The sequence below is a fragment of the Zalophus californianus genome, chromosome 8 (genome assembly GCF_009762305.2).
Source record: "Zalophus californianus isolate mZalCal1 chromosome 8, mZalCal1.pri.v2, whole genome shotgun sequence".
Taxonomy (NCBI): Eukaryota; Metazoa; Chordata; class Mammalia; order Carnivora; family Otariidae; genus Zalophus; species Zalophus californianus.
Window position 1 is genome coordinate 112,412,747 of NC_045602.1, and position 19,296 is coordinate 112,432,042.

A 19,296-nucleotide genomic window follows, 5' to 3' on the forward strand; every position below is an offset into this window, starting at 1 on the left:
TCAGTTTTTTATCCCTTTTAGAGACCCACTAGCAGGGACATCAGGGGGTGCTCACAAATGCTTACATTACAGATTGTACTTGTGCTTGAGATTCTTTTGAAAATTGGTCCTACTTTTTTTTTTTTTTAAGTGGTGGGGGGTGTTAAAGAGCACTTGAAGGGTTCAGGAAGGAAGTTGGAACTAATACATTACCTTCTATGTGTAACTATGGGGACACTGAGGATGTCAGAGAATTAAGGATGGGTTGGTTATGAGGAAACCACAGGAATGAAAAGCAAAGCAGGTAGTAACTCCAGGAAAAACCAAAAGTTTCACAAGAAAGGAAATGTAACCATCATATGAGATTTGGCTTAGCAGGAAACAGTATTTGTATAGTTACAGTATAAATAACACTAAATATTCACTTAATGGAAAATTGTGATAAATGTAGATTAAAAGGATAGCAGGGTGAGAAAAGTTAACTCTTCCTTGATAATAATAATTATAAAAAGAAACATTTTTGACCACTTCCAGAGTAATTATTCTTGTGCACTTTACATGTTAAATCCTCGTAACAATCCAATAACTTAAATATTCGTATTACTCTCGTTTTACAAGTGAGGAAACTGAGCACAAGAAGGTTAAATCACTTGCCTGGGGTCTTAGGGCCAGGAAGGGGAAGGGCTGGGATTCAAACCCAGGCAGTGAAGCTACAGAAGCGACACTGTGAAGACATCAGACTGGAAAGACAGACAATATTTGCCTAAAATTAATCCAGAAAAACACAGGAAAAGCATCTTACTTAGAAATATGGAATAAAGTACCAGAAGGAATAGTTAAAAGAGTTGAATGTGGCTGTTTTGGGGGTCAGGAGTGGGAAGGACATGGCAAGGAAATGCTTTTTATTAGTACTACTTAACTTATACAGATACACAGAAATATCCATGAGCTAGGGACAGGAATTGACAGAGAAGGGACATGAGGGAACTTTCCATGGTTATGGTGTTGCTCTATATCCTGATTGGGGTTTGGGAAACAGTATGCATTTGTCTAAACTCAGCAAATGGTACCTTTAAAATCTGTGCATTTCACAGGATGTAAATTTTACATACACATACAGAGGGGGGAAAAAACTTTAAACAAATACTGATCTCTAATGATATGCGTGCCAAAGTACCTTTAAAGGGAAGCATACCGATGTTTGCAACTTACTTTGAAAAGCTTCAAAAAAATAGGTTGTTTTGATAGATGGTTAGATGGACAGATACCTGACAGGGCACATCTAACAAAATAGGAAGAACTGTGGATCCAGTAGGTGGGTATTTAAGTGTTTGCTATAGCATTCTTTCAACTTTCTTTAAGTTTGACATTTTTCTTAATAAAGTGTTGGGGGAAATATATGAATGCATTATCTGAAAATAACATTTTTTTTTAAAACCTGAATGGGGTGTTCCATCTTGGACCTGAGAACACCCACACGGCTCTAAGCCCACGTGCAGGTCTATCTGGGGGGGCAGCTGTCACCAGGCTCTTGCCTATGTGCCCCCCTACCCTGGGATCTAGAGTCAGGGCCCTATAGACTAATTCCTCCGTCCCTCCCTGCTCCCCCTGGACACAGGGTGTCAGGTAGGATGGGTGTCTCCTCTCCCTGGTCCCCTTGAATGCCTCTGTAGCAGAACCAGAACCATTTCACTAGGGAAAGGAATAGGGCCCTCTAGCTACCTCCCATCCTCTGCCAAAAGGGTACACTGAGGCCTGGCAGGTGGGGACAGGTGCCTTTCCCAGGGGCCCATCACACCTTCATGACAGGCGTGAGCAGCCAGATTGCTGGGCTCCCAAGCCCACGTGTATATAATTAGCTGCTGGGAAATAGATCTGGGAGCAGATCTCATCTCTGCCTAATTAGGGGCTGGGCAGCTGGGGCCAGTCTGGCCTGGGGGCGCTGCTATGGAAGCCAGGCAGCCCCAGGGGAGGGGGCAGCAGCTGCTGGCCCTCGATGCTCACTGCCCCTCACACTCTGACTGCAGGCAGAACAATAGAGAGGCTGTTTCCTCAGATCCCTGAGGCCAACTGAAGCCCCCACCCACTCCCTCCCCAGATCCCCACAGGGGAGGCTGATGGGCTCCAGAATTCCAGCAGGAGGGAAACCCTCCTGGAACCAGGGACCAGGAAACACCTTCTCCACTTCCAAGAATGCCTCCCTGCTCTCTTCCCAACAGACCCTCCCAAAGCCCTTCTTGACTCCCCCCGGCCCAGCTCTGGGAACAGGTCTGGTCTTAGGGCAGGAGTCGCTGCTCCACATTATACAACCATGTGTTTGCTGATGAGCTGCCCATTCCCTTCCACCCCGCATAGCGGGACCTATGTCTGGCTTACTCACTACTGGGTACCCAGCAGATGCTCAATAAAGTGACAGCAGGAAAGGCTGCCAGGACCCAGGACAGAGAAGAGAGGAGAGTCAGGAAGGCAGAGTGCCACTGACTGTGGGGTGTAACCTCAGATGGGAGTACAGACCCTCTCTGTGACAGCCCCCAAGCCACTACCCCTCCTGTTCTCAGACAGACCCTGGAAAGGTCACTTGAAGATTCAGTGACAGGATGAATGTGAAGGGTCTGCACCCACCCCTCAACCTCCTCCAGGAACAAGGGGTCTCCCGGCCCATCCCCCACCAGTCCTGTGATCTAAAATGCAGCCTACACACTCCTTGGGTTTCTGGGGTGCTAGCAGCTCACAGGAAGGGGCAACACTTACTTGGCACAGAACTCTGGCCCAGTTGCCTGTAGGAGCTGGTCCTTGACACTTCAAAGGACACCTCCTCTGCAGAGCCTGCCCAGATCATCCCTCCTGACCCCATCACTCCTTTAACTTGGGGACCAGGAGGCTCAACTCCTGCGTTGTCAGACCTGCTGGGTGCCTGTGGGCAGATTATAGCCCTCCCTGTGCCTCAGTCTCCCCATCTGTAGCATGAGGGGCTGGTCTCCATTCTCATGAGCTTGAACCACTCTCCTCTATAACCCAGTTTCCCCTTGTTTCCCTGAACCAGCCAGGCCCAGCCCAATCCCCTGGGGGTTGATTGTACACTGTCAGACAGACAGACAGACAGACAGCTGGGCTGACCTGGATGTTTGTCAACAGCCCAACGGAAATCTCCTCTTTATGCTTAAAATAAAACTTATATCAAACCTGTCACCAGGGCCCCCATTAGAGCTTCCTGTTTCTGAGTGCTGCAGCCGATACAGCCTGCGGGAGGAAACACCACCCACCCCTTCCCCACTCCCACCCCGGGGGTGGGCAGAGGCCACCCAGGCTTTCACTCTTTGCGTGCCCGGCCCTAGCCCCAGCTGCACTACCAGCCAAGGTGGTGTCTCCTAGCAGGGAACCTGCCTGGAGGGAGACAGGAAGGAGCTGAGACCTCAAAGCCCAGTGCCAGCCCCCTGAGGCCCAGAGACGGAGACTGGCTTATCCCAGGTCACCCAGAGTTGGAGGCAAGGCCACCTGTTTTGTGCTGACCACCCCAAGTCCCTCTTCCTCTAAGATCTCCTGCTTCCAACCCCCCGTCTACAGCCTCTGTCACCTCCAGTTCAGGGTCTGTGCTCTTTGAGCTTCCTGCCCCCTTGGAAACTGGGCAGCGATGGGAAGGATCCATGCAGCCATCAGCTTTTCCCCTGCAAGCTCCCCTTCCTGATGCAGGGGAAAGACCTCAGTACCGGCTCTATCCAGATTCACTCTGTGGCCAGACCCAGTTTCCTCCACCATGAAGGACACCTGCAGGCCAGCCGGGGGGGTTATGAGAATCCCCTCTCAGGTCTCAAGTCTCAGGCTGGGCCAAACACTGACCTCATGCCCCTCTCCCAGATCCTGGGATGAACAATTACGGAGTTCTGAAAGCCCCACCCCAAGATGTCTCCCTCCCCTTCCCCTTGTGAACACAGAAGAGTCTGATGACCCAACCCTCAAAAAACAAGCATTTGTGTTTATTAACCAAAGGGAGGGAAGTCGGAGCAGTTCAGACTCCCACCAGCCCCTCCTGTGGTCTACCCACCTAGGCCAGGCTGCCAAGGCCCTGCCTCCACCCAGAGCAAGTTCCCAGGGAACCAGGACCCACTGGGAAAGGAAGAGGAAGTCAGCAAAGGTTAGAGGCCAAGGAAGAAGGAAACAGAACCACTAGGTAGGCCTAGTGAGATCCTCTGGCCCCTCACTCTCAGTGGAGAAGGCTAAGGGCCCCAAATCCAAACCCACGAGAAGAACCAGGCAGGACTCATGTCAAAACCCCTACACGTGAGGGGTAGTGGGTGGCCCAAGGTCAAAAGGCAACTCTCTCCAGGGTCAGTTCGTGCCAGACGGATGCTGGTCCAGCCTCTGAGCCTCTGCCTCCATACCAAGTTCACACAAGGCAGCAGCCTCGGGTCTGCCCCAAGCCAGGGAATGGATGCAGAAGAGGTCAAGGGGCCAGTTGCCTCTCTCAGATCTGTCCTGTGGCAAATGCCGAGTCCAGTGGAGGCCTAGCCCTCAGCTGCTGGGGCATCCCGCGCCTGCCGCAACCCGTACAGCCACTTGATCACACGGGCGTTGCGCTCCACCACCGACACACCATAGGGGACGCGCTCCCGGGCCCGCTCCTCAACAGTGGCAGAGCTGCGGCGCGAGCAGTCCCCCTCAGAGCTGCCGGGCCCAGCACTGGGCCCGGCCAGTGAGACGATGTCTGAGCTGGCCCGAGCCAGGTGGGCCACACCCAACCCCCGGGCCTCCTCGGGGTCCAGGCCGCAGAAGTTAAAAAATCGCTCCAGGTCAGCTGCTGCTCTGGAGAAGCGCTCACTCAAATCTGACTTGGAGCGCTGCAAACCTGGGGGCCGGGCTGGGCTGGATGCGGTGGCAGTGCCTGGCGATGGGCAGGGCCGGGCAGGTGAGGCGGGCAGGGGACGGACATCCACTCGGCGGACAGCAGCCGTACTGGGTGGCGGGCGTGGAGGGGTGGCTGGGGGCACCTGGTGGGCTCCTTCGGTCCGTCCAGGGGTACGGCTGGCCTCGGCAGGGGACGCAGGACTATCACACAAGTCTATGAGGCTGCTAAGGATGTCCAGGTCCAGCTGGGGCCGGCGGCCAGGGCCAGGCAGGGCTCGGCGGCTAGGTGTGAGCACTGTGCGACGAGTCCCAGGGCTGAAGAGTGGCTGTTTGGACAGCAGGGGCTGCACAGGTTCCTGGCGGGTGTTGGCCACATGCAGGCTCTTGACGTACTTGGCCTTGTCGGCCTCCAGGCGCTCCACAGCACTAGGTTTCCGGGCTCCACCATCTGCTGGCCTCCGTAGCAGGTAGCCGGGGACTTTGGTCCGCAGGCGAAAAGGTAAGGCAGAGGTGTCCCGGGCTCCCGGAGTCAGTGTGTCCACAGGCATGGCTGTTACATACCCCAAGGGCTTCGGTCTGAGGAGACCGGAGAAACGAGGAGACAGATCCAGGCAGAAAGTTGGCAGCTGGATGCTGGCAACGGCTACAGGGGAGGAAAGAAAAGAGGCTGAACTCGCTCAGACAAAGGCTCAGCGAAGACTGAAAGGGGCTGAAGACGCCTTTCCTATTAAAAGGTAATAGCCACGCCCCTGGTTCAAAGGGAGCCAATCAGCAGACAGAAGGCCACCACTGTTGGGCCTGTGACTCCACCCACATCCCGCCTCCTTCTCAGAGGACCAGGCCCAGCTGAGGCAGAGAGAAAATAAAAAAGTGCCAAAGACGTGAGCAGCCCGGGCAGAAAAGACAGGGCAAGGCACGCTTTAAAGGAAGCAAAGTGGGCTCCAGGCCATATGCTGGGCACCAGCCAGCTTAACCTCAATGGGTCCCCTTAACAGCTCTATTTTGCAGATAGGGAGCTCAACGATTAAGCTAACCCACCAAGTTGGTGGCTCTGCCCCCTTACTTCCAAGGGGGGAGGTGCTGGTGCACCTGGTGACCCAGAGAAAGGGCTCCAACCCCACACGCTACCTGGACTGTCCCCAGAGAACCTGCTACTACCTCCCACCCTTACCCACCCAGGCAGGAAGCTGTCCAGTGCTATTCACCCGTCTAGACATGCCAGGCCCCAGGCATAGCAGTAAAGCTGGTGGAGGAGGAGTGTAGAAAATCTCCAGCCCCCACTCCAGTGAAGTCCAGACACTCATCAGCTTCCAGTATGGGACTTCAATGCCAGGCCGACAATGATCCAAGGATGCCTGTCAGCTAGAAATGTCAGCCCTGAGCTATGCTGTTCCAAGAGAAGCCAGAAAAGCCCACAATCACACAACCCTGCTTGAGAGCATCCAGCAGACCCTGGATCTGCCAGCAGCCAGAGGATGGGCATCCATAGACAAGGGGGCCCACACCCAGATGCACAAGTGTCCACAGGATCACCTAAGCATCAGGCCAGCCCTGATCCTTTTTCCAAGAAAGGGCTAAAGACACAAAGTGTCCCCAGCCAACTCTCCCAGGGATGGGCCAGAAGAAAACCTACCGACCAAGTCCTGAAACTTCTCTTCTGTAAAATGAGAGAGGAGGACTTGATCTAGGTAAAGTCCTTGTCATCTACACCTGTGTTGTCTAATTTAATGGCCACTAGCCACATATGGGTACTCAACTTAGCTTTAAATTAAATGAAAACTTACACTTCAGTTCCTCAATCACACTAGCCACATTTCAAGTGCTCAACAGCCACTATACTGATCACTAGAGCAGACAGTGCAGATCAGAGATGTCCATCCATAGCCGAAAGCTATACTGGACAGCCCCACGTGGTCACCCAGAATGACAGGAGGAGAGTCTGCATCGGGGTAGGAAGGCAGGGATCCCTACTGTGTGCTAGACATTTGACACCATCCTCTTCTGGAATCCTCCAACAAGCCTGTGAGAAGGGTCACTGTCATCTCACTTTATAGTTGGAGAAACTGAAACTAGAGAAGTGACCACCCTAGGTCCCAGAGCTGATAAATAAGACACAAATTCCTATGAGGCCTAATTCACTCATCTATTACGTTTATGTCATTTTACACTCTGTTCTTCTCATTCCCCTAAAATAATGGCTCCATGAAGGCAGGGAGTTTGTCGGTTTTGCTCACTGAATCTGTTTTGGGACATTGCTTTCGACACATAATAGGTATTCAATAAACTGTTATTGAATTAGAGTGTCCATGGGGGCGAAATGTGAACAGAAAGACCTTGGATAAACCAGAGAGGGACACATTCAACCCACTGCAGACATATGGGTCCAAGGTGGTAGGTTATGGAATGTGCTAGGAAGCTGGAAATCCAGATGGGCATGAACACTCTAGATTCTTAAATCTCAGCATATCCGCCAATAATTTTTAAAACATGCATGGATGGAGCAAACAAACACGTCTGCAAACAGATCTGCTCTCCCCACCTCAATCTAGCCCCCAGTCTGAGAACTCTGCAGGGGCAGCAATGGCAAGTTAAGAGAACCTTGGGAGCTGTCAGCCCAGAGCCAGAGCTGTTCCCAAGGTAGAAGAGATGGAGTAGATGGGAAAGTAAGGCTGCCCCACTGGGACGACCCCCAGGAGACCTGAGGCAAGAAGGGTCTGACAGGAAAGGCAGCCCTGCTGAGCCCTGCCGAGGTAACTAGACTCTGCCCCACCCCTGGGGCCTCCGCCTACCAAACCAGTCCAACCCGTTGGCGGCGGCGATTCCCTCCCGGGCACCATCCGGGGAAACAGAGGGAAGAAGGAGGTCAGATGGGCAGGGCCAGGGCAGAAACCCCGCGCCCTCGGACCGACCTGCTGGCCACAGAGGCTCCCCCCGCGGCCCGGACACACACAAGGAGCCAAACCCGGCTTGGGGGCCGCTGGCCAGCTCGCCCACCTGCCCGCTGTGCGCCTCGCTCCAGCAGCTGCGCCTCTTACACACTTGGGTTCCTTATCTGAAATGCGGTTAAAAATAGACCTGAGCCTCCAGGTCTCCTGGAGGATGGATAGATAAAACAGGTCGAGGACTTTCGCAGCACCTGACCAAAAGGCTGCGCTCCAAGAACTGGGCTCTGGGGTTTTATCATGACTCTGACGACCCAACTCCCAGATCGCGCCCACCCCCACCCCGGCGGGGTCTCTAAGCACGCTCAGGACCGCCGGAGTCGGAGCCGCAGACAAAGGAGGCACGTGATAGAAGCTAATCCTAAACTGATCTGATGAGCCCCATTTCACAGGTGGGCAAACGGAGGTGTGGAGGCTCCTGCGAGTTAAAGCCGGGGTCCCAGTCCCCGGGTGGGACTCGTCCTCTCTGAGGCCTCCTCTCATCGCCAACGCCCCACCCACGTATTTCAAACGCCACCCACAAATGGCCCCGAGAGCGGCAACCGTGAGCCTTTCTCCTTGTCACCATACCCCCCCTTCCCACCTGCTTCCCTGGAGACAGCCTTAGGGGTTGGGGGAGCTCAGATGCTCGCTCTGGCTTCTGCCCTAACCCCCTTCGGGGCAATCTTGAAGACTCCCAGCGGCGGAGGAGGCCGCGAGCCCGCCGGCGCGCTGTGTGACTCTGGCCGCTCGCCGCCCCTCTCTGAGCCGGGGTCGACCTGGCTCTTAAAAGCTGGGGGGCTGACGGCAGGATTCCTCCGGGCGGGAAGGCGGGCCCCTGCCCTGTCCCCGCCTTCCCGAGAAGGGAGGGCTGGCCGGGCAGCCCCCTACCCTGGCCCGGCGCCACCCGCCCGCACATACCTGGCTGCGCGCGCGCCGCTACGGATCGCTCCTCCGGCCCGGCCCACCTGGAGCTCAGGTAACACGCGTTTGCGCAACTTCCGGCGCCCGGCCCCCGGCAGGTGAACCCGCCGGCCCAGGTATTACCCGAAAGGGAAGAACGAAAGCCGGGCAGGGGCGGGAACCTGAGCCCTGGCGCGCCGGCAGTGGGCTCGCCTCGGCGCGGAGACCTGGTCCCAGCCGCCCGACCTACCCCAGGAAGGGGTCCCGCGAGCCGGGGCCGCCCACCTCACAGCCGCACCGGCCACACCCGCAGTTCCCGCGGCCTGCAAGGGCACCCTTGGAGATGGCAAAACCGAGGCCTCCTCCGCCACAGCCGCAATGCCCGCGTTAATGTCGACTGTGCCAGGCACGAGAAAGTGCTGTTCCTGGTTTTAATTAACCCATTTTAATCTTCCCAACAACCCCTATGAGGTAAACTCTATTATTATCCGCATTTGACTAATGGAATCCTGAGGCTGAGACAGGCTGAGCCAGTTGCCCAAAGTCACCCTGAGGAGTCTGATCTGGGCACTTTCCCTCTAGACCAAGCCTGAGTGCCACCCTTTCTACCTGTGTGTCCCTGAGCACGTTGCTGGACCCCTCTGGCCCTCCATTCTGCCAAGTGATAAGAGTCTCACCTTCCAGGCCAGGTCAGTGTGAGTTCTTACCGTCTGAGAGTGCCTACAGAAACCCTGTGCAAGCTGTGAACATTTTGTAAAAACGGCAACAATAGTAATAAGAATAACTGGAATTTTGGAGTTCTAGGCACTGTATTTATATAAGTCTCTGGACATCCCCGCCCCCCATAGGGGAGGAACTATTTAATCCCCATTTTACAGATGAGAAGACTGCAACACTGCAGGAAGGAATCCTTGGGAGGGACATGATTGTCTCCTCTGCCAACCCAAGCCCTATCATGTCACTTCAGGTGGCACACTTGATTAGGCGTTTCCATTGGGATCCTGAGGCCCAGTGAAGGAAGTGCCCACTAGCGTCGGGTCTGAGCCCAGGGGAAGCCAAAGAGGGCCCAGTTGCATGTCTGTGCCCAGTGGGGGCTGCACCCAGATTGGGGTGGAGGGCTATGAGGGGACAGGAAGTGACTCAGAAAACAACTCTCCTCCCCCTGGGAGTGAGTCAGCTCTGAGGCCTCCTCCAGGCCCTGGAGCCTGATTTTAGGGGAATGAGGGAGGCCAGCCTAAAGACCATCATTCCCCACAATGTCCTGCTGGGTCCCTCTGCCTGGCCCTCTACTGAGGCAACAATGGGGGGGGGGGCAGGGGATAAGATGGGGGGAGGGCTCAGTTAGGCAATAATAGTAGTAAAAGCAGGAAACAATAACATTTTCATAATATAACAGGGAAGAAATTTTCTAAGTGCTTTCTCTGTACTTGTCACTGTTCTAAGCTCTTTATATATGTTGACTCATTGAATCCTCACACTCACCCTGAGGTACTCCTATTACGCTCATTTTACAGTTGAGAAAACTGAGGCACAGAGAGGTGGGGCCACTTGCCAGAGGTCACGTAGCTGGTAAATGGCAGAGCCAGGATTTGAACCCAGGAACCACTCACCAAAAGACTCTCTAGCCTCCCTCTCTGGGCCCCAGAGGAAGAAACCACCTTAGGAAGCATTCCTGGCTGTGGGCTGTGGTCTCAGATTCCTCAGTTGTAAAATGGGAGCAAGATGGCAATATTTTCCCAACAGAAATTAGATCTCTTATGGCTCCAGATCACCTTAGAATAAGTCCCAAACTCTCCACTTGGTCCTCAGGCCTTCCAGGATCCAGTCCCTGCCCTCCACTCCCACCTCATCTCCAGGCTTTTCTGCCCCAGCCACAAAGCCCTCCCTGCTGTTCCTGAACATTCCAAGGTCTTTCCTGCCTCAGGGCCTTTGTACCATCTGTTCTCTGCTTAGAACCTCTTAGCGCACCTCCTTCAGGTCTCACCTCCTCAGAGAGGCCTCCCTGACTACCCTGAGGCTCCTGCCAACTCTCTCACCTGGTTGTTCCCTTCCACACATTCATCCCACGCTGTCATTTTAGATATTCACTTATCAATCACTCGTTTCCTATTTCTTTATTTTCATCCTCCAGGGACCAAGCACACAGGTGTGTGCAGGGCACACCAATGACTAAGTGCCAGGACTGGAACCCAGGCCACCTCAAAGACCAAGGCCCTTCAGCACCAAGCCTCCTCCCAACCCCCAGTCCCACCCCAGGGGTTCTCCCTCCTCTCTCTCCACTCCCCTCCAGCCTCAAGTCACCCCTAGATGAGCCATTTTTTCCCTGGAGACATCACGTCCAAATCTTTGCACATGAGGGGTCTGCTCCTACAGTGCCCTTCCCCACTCCAGCCTCACAGCCACCTCTGAAGCATGGACTCTGGGACCAGCCTACTGGGGTTCAAATCCAGCTCTGCCCGTGATTAGCTATGAGATCTTGGGTAAGATAGTCAACTTTTGCAGGCCTCGGTTTCCCCAACTGTAAAACAGGACCTGTAACAGTGCCTGTCTCCCAGCCTGTGCGTGACAAATGCCACCAGAATGTGACTCTGAGGTGCCCAGCTCCTGGGTGAGGACTTCACCACCCAGAATGTTGACCCACTTCTCTCAAGAGTTTACAAATCTAAGCACGCAGGGCCACTTCAACACACGTTTCTTCAAAAAAAGTGTACAAATGGCCAATAGGCACATGGAGAGATGTTCAGCATCATGCGTCATTAGGGACACATAAATCCAAACCACGGTGAGATAACATGTCACATCCATCAAGATAACCAATATCACAATAAGCAAGCAAGGAAAAAAAAAAACCAAAAACCACAAAAAAAAAAAAAATCAAGTGTTGGTGAGGATATGAAGAAACTGGAACCCTTGTGCCCTGTGGGTGGGAATGTAAGGTAGTGCGGCCACGGTGGAAACAGTATAGCACTTAGGAAAAATTTAAAAGGCATTACCATAGGACCCAGCAACCCTACTCGTGGGTATATACACAAAAGCACTGAAACCAAGGACTTGAACAGATATCGTACCCCAATGTTCATAGTAGTATTATTCACGATAGCCCAAAGGTGGAAGCAACCAAGTGTCCATAGACAGATGGACAGATGAACAGAGGATGGAATATTATTTAGCCTTTATAAGCAAGGAGGTTCTGACACCTGGTACAATACAGGTGAACCTTGAAAACATTACACTAAATGAAATAAGTCAGACGCAGAAGGATAAATATTGAGAAAAAAAGGGCAAATATTATATGATTTCATTTACATGAGGTACCCAGAGCAGTCAAATCCACAGAGACAGAAAGTAGAAAGGTGCTTTCCAGGGACTGGGGGGAAGAGAAAATGGGGAGCTGGTGTTTAATGGGTACGGAGTTCCCATTTAGGAAGATGAAGAAGTTCTGGAGGTGGATGGTGGTGAGGTTTGTGTACAGTGTAAATATACTTCATGCCACTGAACTCTACCTTACAAGTGGATAAAACGCTCAATTTTACGTTATATATATTTTTCCAAAAAAAAGAAAAAGAGAGTCCAGAGTCTGGAGTCAGAACCCCCAGATTCGCATTCCTGCTCTGGATGACCTGGTCGAAGTTGCTAAACCTCTCTTGCATTCGGTTTCCCTTTGTAAGGTGGAAAAAATAGCAGCGGTAACTACCTGACATCATAGAATTGAGGGAATTAAATGAGTGCATGCTTATAAAGTAACTTGGCACACAGTAAGTGCTCAGGAGGTGTTAGTGATTGTTTATTCTTCGCTGAGGGGGCAAGAGGTGTGGTTTCAATGTTTAGAATTTTCATGACATTCTGTACCCCCACCCCACCCCTTCTTTCCACCTGTTTCTCTCTTTCTGTTCAGTAGAAGCCAGGCCCTGACTTGGGTGGAGACAGGGAGGCCCTCACCTGCCCCAGAGGAGGATCAGGAAGGCTCCAGGCAGCAGGGAGGGGGCCAGCCAATAGGGCAGCCCAGCTCGATTTCAGCCCAGCTGTCCGGGTCAGAGACACCCAGCTGGGCATCCTCCAGGGCCACGCCAGGCCCCATGCTATTTCTGGAGTCTCCCCAGACACTCATGCCCTGGACTGCCTGCAGTCAGCCTTGCCCAGGGCACCCCTGCACACATCTCAGTGGGCTGAAGGAGGGCTGTGGGCACAGGTGCCTGAAGCACTGGTCTCCTATCAGCCAATGGACAGCCCGATTCCGCCAACCCAATTATCTGTGCCTCGGTTTGTACCTGAAGTTGCAAAATGAGGACAAAGGGACTTGCAGTGGAGACACAGAGAGACCGCATGCATCGCCTCAGGGAAGGGCCCGGCTCACAAGGATGGGGAAGGTGGAGGTTGGGGCGGACTCACCGGCAAGTTCACTTCCTGTCCCGGACTGCCTTCTTCCCAGGCCTGAGCTCACCATCTGATCTTGGCCCGGAGATGTGAAGAAACTTGCCCAAAGTCACATGGCAAGCCAAGGACAGATCACAGACAAGGCAGTGGTCTTATGACTAAATATATAATCTGTAATGATTTATATATATATAATTTTTGAACCAGGTGCTATATGCCTGTGACTCAAAATTCAAAAACTATAAAGAGAATCAAGTAAAAATAAACTCCTTCCCACTCCTGTCCCCAGCCACGCAGTTGCCCTCCCTGCGTGCGCCACTATAACCAGCCAATTGTGTGTCCTTCTAGGGAGATTTTAGGCAGATACAAGGAATAATGGGCATAAATTCTTTCTATTTTTTTTACAAGTATGGCAACACGTGTGTACTGTTTTCACCTTGCTCTTTTTACTCAATAAAATACATGTTGTTTCAATAATGTTAATATATTATTAATTCTAATGTTATTAATATACTTAATAATATAGGTTGTTCAATAATATACGTGGAGGCACATCAGTACATAAAGAGCTGTCAGCCCCTGCTGATGACCACTTAGTGTACGTCCAGACCTGCCCTATTACAAACCACCCTGCGACGTCACTGCACCTACATCGTGTTGCCAAGAAGTGAGACAGCTGGGCTGGGGACGTGCTTGTGATCGTGACAGAGACACTGTATTGTGTTCCACAGAGGCTATGTGAGTTGATCTCCACCAGCAGAACACACAGCAAATAGTGAAGAACTGTCAACCACCTGCGTGGCCCAGTCGGTTGAGCAACTGAGTCTTGGTTTCTGCTCAGGTCATGATCTCATGGTCCTGGGATCGCACCCCCTTCCCCGGGGTTGGGCTCCCCTCTCCCTCTGCCCCTCCTCCCTTTCGCACACTCTGTCTGTCTCTCTCTAAAATAAATCTTTTTAAAAAATAATAACTGTGAGCTTTAGTTATTTTGATTAGAGGTTCTGGCACCCCTCAATTTTGCCCTGGAGGTGAGGGCCTCACTTGCCTCACCCTAGCCCCTCCTCCTATCACATTCCAGTTGAGGAAGATAATCAACTCCCTAATAAGTGAAATACATAGGACATCAGATGGGTAAATGCCACCGGGAGAAACAAAATAGACAAGGGGGAGGGCAGGGCATATGAAGTCAATAAATATTTGTTGAAAGAATAAATGAAAGGCTTATTTTCTTTCTGAGTTCCCAGAGCATCCCCAGAAGGCAGGGCCTGGTCTAGGTCAGATGCTCCAGCCGGAGGGGTTGCGCCCCATCCTCAACTCCAAAGTCTCTGATGACACTTAGTGGCTTCAGGTTGAGTGGCTGCCTCTACCCATTCCCCCAACCTGGGGCAGATTCCCAAGAATCTAAAAGCGGCTCCAAGGGCCAGAGCACCTGCTGCCCACCTAGCATCTAGCCCATTAATGTCCGTCCTGCCAGATTCCCCCAGAGCAGCCCTCTGAGAGAGACAGCACTGCTGTGAGGACCCCGTGGGCAGAAGGACCCCAAACGAGCCTGAGTCCAACCTGTGGCGTTCTGGAGAAGAGAAGACAGCTGCCCAGAAGGGGCACCCAGAGGACGGTGCGGGAGCGCGGCCGGAGGGAAATGATCCAGCCAGGGCTCCTGGGCTTAGCACCCTTGCGTCTAAGAGGCTGAGAAGCTGGCCACCAGTTGCGTGTCTGGGCCTCTCAAGACAAATCTAGATCTACCCAGAGACTTCGAGGTGGAGCTGAAAGACCTGAATTGGATTCTCCGGCAGACCTCGCTGGGCTAGGACACTTGCCTCTCTGCCCCTCAGCGTTCTCCTCAGTGAAATGGGGTACCACCGCCTCCCCGCACGTAGGACGCGGGGAGGACGCCTACAGCAGGCGCTCGGTGAACGGAGCTCCCCAGACCCGGGCTCGCGCCCCAGACCACCCGCCCCCTCACCTGGAGCCCGCGCTAGGCGAGTCCTGGCTCCTCCGGTGCGGGTCTTGGAGAGGCTGACAGCTCGGACCCGGGCTGGGAATGGCCGCGCCCAACGCGGCTCGGAACTGCTGGGGACCCGCAGGGGCCTCTTCGGAGCTGCTGTGCGCACCCGAGATGGACGGGGCCACCTGACTGTCCCAAGGCCCCCACCAGAGCGGAGGTCCCAGGGGCGCAGAGGAAGGGGAAGTGAGCTCGTCGCTTCCCCCCCCCCGTCGCCGGAATGGTTTGCCCCGGACATCCTGATTGGTTCCTCGCTTCCGTTCGAACGCCGCGCCGCCCGGGTTGCCAGGCGACCGCTTAGCTTCTGCCCAGCTAGTGAGCGCCCCGCCCCGGCGCCCAGCTCAGCCCCCGCGCAGCCCCGCTGGCCTGTTCTTCCCGCGCCGCCACAGCTCAGGAGCCTAGTTTTTTCCCTTGACCAGGACTTTCTCTGGTCCCCAACAGGATGACTCACCATTTAGGGTCCCCAGCTAGTCTCCAGTTCCGACTTTGCAGCTCGCTGTATGAGCCCGGGCTAGCCCCTTTCCCTCTCTGTTCCTCTAACTGAACAGTGGGAAATTGTAAAATGTGCATACCCAGCAGTCCTGAACTTTACTAAGGAAATGACCAAAGATATGAACAAAGATTAATATAGCCCAGCGTTATTTACCATCGAAAGATAATGGAAATAACTCCAATGCTCAGCAAAAGAAGATTGGTTATATAAATCCATCCTGAGGAAGAGCTAAGTTTATTGAGCTTTTTACATGCCAGGTAGCTTCACATGACATAACTCTTGTCACTGCTCATGGCATAACCCTTTGAGATAGGTACCTTTAATTATCCCCACTTCCTGATGAGGAATGTTATGCAGTCATTAAAAATGATGTAGTTAAAGATATTTAAAGTATGAGGAAAATGTAAAGAAAGCTTTTTAAAAGTATGTTTCAAAGCACTATGTACACACAACTATGTATTAAATGCATAATTGTAACTTCAATGTATTTGTGTATAACCATTTATAATAGCAGTTCATTTCTTTTCTGTGCTTTTGTGGATTTTCCAATTTCCAACACTTAAATATGTCAAGAAAAGAAAAACACAGTTTTAAAAAGGATCAGAATAAGTTAACTCTAAGTACCCTTTGAGATGAGGAAATTTCATAGCTATGAGTCACTGTTTGGGTCTAGGGCATTGTTGAATTTGGAGCCAACCTCTGTTTTCTAATCCAGACGGTGACTTTCATTCTTTGATTGGATTGTCAATGATTGAGCACTTACTATATACATACCTTGGTCCGGTGTGGGAGAGGGACTAATAACATATCAACAGCTAACAATGATTGCACGTTCCGGCATGGGCACCAATCAAATCAGAGTAGATACCGTCATAAACAAGGAGTCTGACTATATCCGTGAGGACCAGCGAAATATCAGATGTGGCGCTAACTGTGCCCTCTGCTAGACCGGGCTTCTCAAGGCTTTACATGTATTTTCTCTCTTGACTTCATTACTATGTGGGGGGAGAGATTCTACTATTATTCTCATTTTATGAATGAAAACACTAAGGTTTGTCAGGATGCAGCAGGAGTCCTCTGAGCCGTTCTGTTATGTTGCTCTGTATGCCACCTGTTGGCAGGAGCAGTGAGGAAAAGGCAAAAAGGATCCTGTGATGGTAAAAGACACAGAGAAAACTGAGCAGGGGCAGATCCAGACCGTGCACTTCCTCAGGCTTACACAATTTAGGGAGATTTGTTTAAGAAAAGAACTACAAAATTACAAATATAATATTAGGTAATAAAGTGTTATTTGGCTAGAAAGATAAAAGAAACCTCAACAAATGGCAAATTCCACAAATACTGCAAAATCCAGAAAAACAACATTATTTCTGTGAATTCAATAATTGGCATACCTCCATAATAATTTTCACAGACAAGCTTGTTCTGGCTCGATGTATACATTTCTACCACAGACTGGCAGCACTGGGCACTATAAAGCCATTCATACTTCTTTTTTTTTTTTTTTTAAAGATTTTATTTATTTATTTGAGAGAGATAGAATGAGAGTTAGAGAGCACAAGAGGGAAGAGGGTCAGAGGGAGAAGCAGACTCCCCGCCGAGCAGGGAGCCCGATGTGGGACTCGATCCCGGGACTCCAGGATCATGACCCGAGCCGAAGGCAGTCGCTTAACCAACTGAGCCACCCAGGCGCCCCGGCCATTCATACTTCTATACTGAGATACGACCTCTGACCCTGCACTTTCATGTGACAGTGTGAGTGGTGGCTGATGTCACAACCCACGTCAGTGTGCTAGGTAGGAGTATTCCTGGAAGTCATCACCAGTTGGTAATAACTTTTCACAAAAGTGACTGGAAACGACGTAAATAAAACCACTAAACCCACACTAAATGTCAAGGTCCCCTTAGCCAAACCCCCCAAATGCTCATACCCACTCCAACATCATCTGAGATGAGGCAACATTGGAATGGAAGGAGATGGTGGTTTTAACAGAGTAAGGTTTAAATACAGAAGCATATTGACCCTGAGAGCATACTGCTAGGGAGCCTGCCAGACCTTAGCTTCCCTGTCATTAAAATGGGAATGACAACAGTGGTGTCATGGTTGGATTCTTCTCTGAGATGTACAACTTTAATCAGGGGTTGGGAGATATTTGAGATGCTTGGATAAAGGTCCTGCTGACCCTTGTGTCTTCAAAACTTGCCTCTGCCCTACACGCCCTAGAGCTTAAAACAAACAGGATAATACAAAAACCCTGAGCCATATTCCCTTAGGCAGACAGAGGGCAGAGGGAACTTCCCCTGGACTCCAAATAAGGCCACATGAAGACACCTAATTTGGGCACACTCAGATTCTAGAACTCTGAACATTTTCACAAGCCACCAGCATATTGGCAATGCTCCCTGTCTTCGAGGATTTGCTAAGCCCCTGGTACCAGCTCACAGTGATTAAAATCCTCCCACTCCTTGCCCTCTCCCACCACGTGGGAGTGCAGAGGGAGAGCCCACAAGAATAAGAAGGTGCCAAGCTGTCATTAGAGTGCCCAGATAAAAGGGAGCTAGGCAGTCCTTATGGTCTCGTCCTGACCCAGCATGTGAGCAAAAATAACATCTCGCCCCATCCGCAGGCTTGCAGCTACTTCAGTGCCCCCTCCAGCACCCTGACCTTGGCAATGTTTTCTCCACTCAACTCGAAACTGAGATGAAATTAGCCTCAGATACTAGCTCCCTATCTTCTCTGCCCCACCCCACCCCACCCCCATGGCTGTATTTTGTTTTGACAGGTGGAACCTGGCCCTCCGGAGGCCTTGAGGTGGTTTGAGAGGCAGGCACTGGGGTGAACTAGAGACCAAGGGCAGTTCCTGGGTGTGAACTTTCTGGTCCCAGGGGAGGCAGCCTGTCAAGCCTTCAGGTGAGGCCTCAGGAGAGGTTCTGAGACAGAACTGCCAAGCTAAGCCCCTCCTCAGTTCTTATCCAACAGAAACTGTAAGAGAGATGGGGGGTGGGGGGGGAAGGGTTATTGTTGTCTGAAGCCACCAAGTTTTGTGATGATTTGTTACTCAGCAGTAGACAATACCTAGGGACTTTCGCAAATCCCAATGTCCAGGTTGCAGCTACATCTGAACCTCTGGGAGAGGGATGCAGGCATCATGTTCCCACGTGCAGCCAAGGTCAAAACCCCGTGGGGGGCATGGGCCTCCTATCAGCTTCTAGCTCAGGAAACTCACACTGGTGAGGCATCTCTCATCTGGGCTCCCCTGGGCCAAACTGGCCTGTGGCCGGCACGTCCGCTGACCTCACAGTCTGCAGACTTCGTATCAGGTAAGTAAATGTGGTGATAGCACCCATCTGGCCTCCTGGACAGTCGCACGGTGTGCCACCTGAGGAAGGGCGCAGGGAGCAGAAACATAGGGCTCTCCAGTGGGGCTGTTATCACTGAGCTACTGCTTGGGCTGGGCATTCCTCTGCCTCTCATTTTCTGAGCCTTGGCTTTCTGCCTGACAATTAGGAGACAGCAGCCTCCAGTTTGGAGAGAGCACTGTGCAAGTTGCACTCACCCCTGCAGACCTCCCCCCTTCACCTCCTCTTGGTTGGTTTCAGGATGTGTTTACTCATTCAACAAATATTTTCTGAGCCCCTGGTCTGTGTCAATTATTAGGAAGAGAGAGTCACATTCTGGTGAGGGAAACAGAACAATAGGGGAGTAACTGAATCAACAAGTGAGACATGTTATAAATAAAAATAAAGCAGAGTAAGGCGATGGGCGTGATGGAAAGGGGGCT

At 52.0% G+C, this 19,296-nt stretch overlaps 1 protein-coding gene across 4 annotated transcripts in view; it reads right to left on the reverse strand.

Moving 5' to 3' along the window:
* Positions 1–3,941: 3,941 nt before the first annotated feature.
* Positions 3,942–19,296, reverse strand: part of FAM110A (family with sequence similarity 110 member A) — a 122,222-nt gene continuing 106,867 nt past the window's right edge. The window contains exons 1-3 of one of the 4 annotated variants that reach the window (XM_027620766.1): positions 14,983–15,090; positions 13,035–13,190; positions 3,942–5,464 (exon numbers count right to left, since the gene is read on the reverse strand). In XM_027620766.1, the coding sequence (XP_027476567.1) occupies positions 4,482–5,464; positions 13,035–13,089 (1,038 nt within the window). In that variant the 5' untranslated portion in view covers positions 13,090–13,190; positions 14,983–15,090 and the 3' untranslated portion in view covers positions 3,942–4,481. Of the gene's footprint in view, positions 5,465–8,663; positions 8,716–13,034; positions 13,191–14,982; positions 15,184–19,296 lie in introns of those variants that run through there. The other 3 variants (XM_027620769.1, XM_027620768.1, XM_027620767.2) reach the window with 3 other exon arrangements.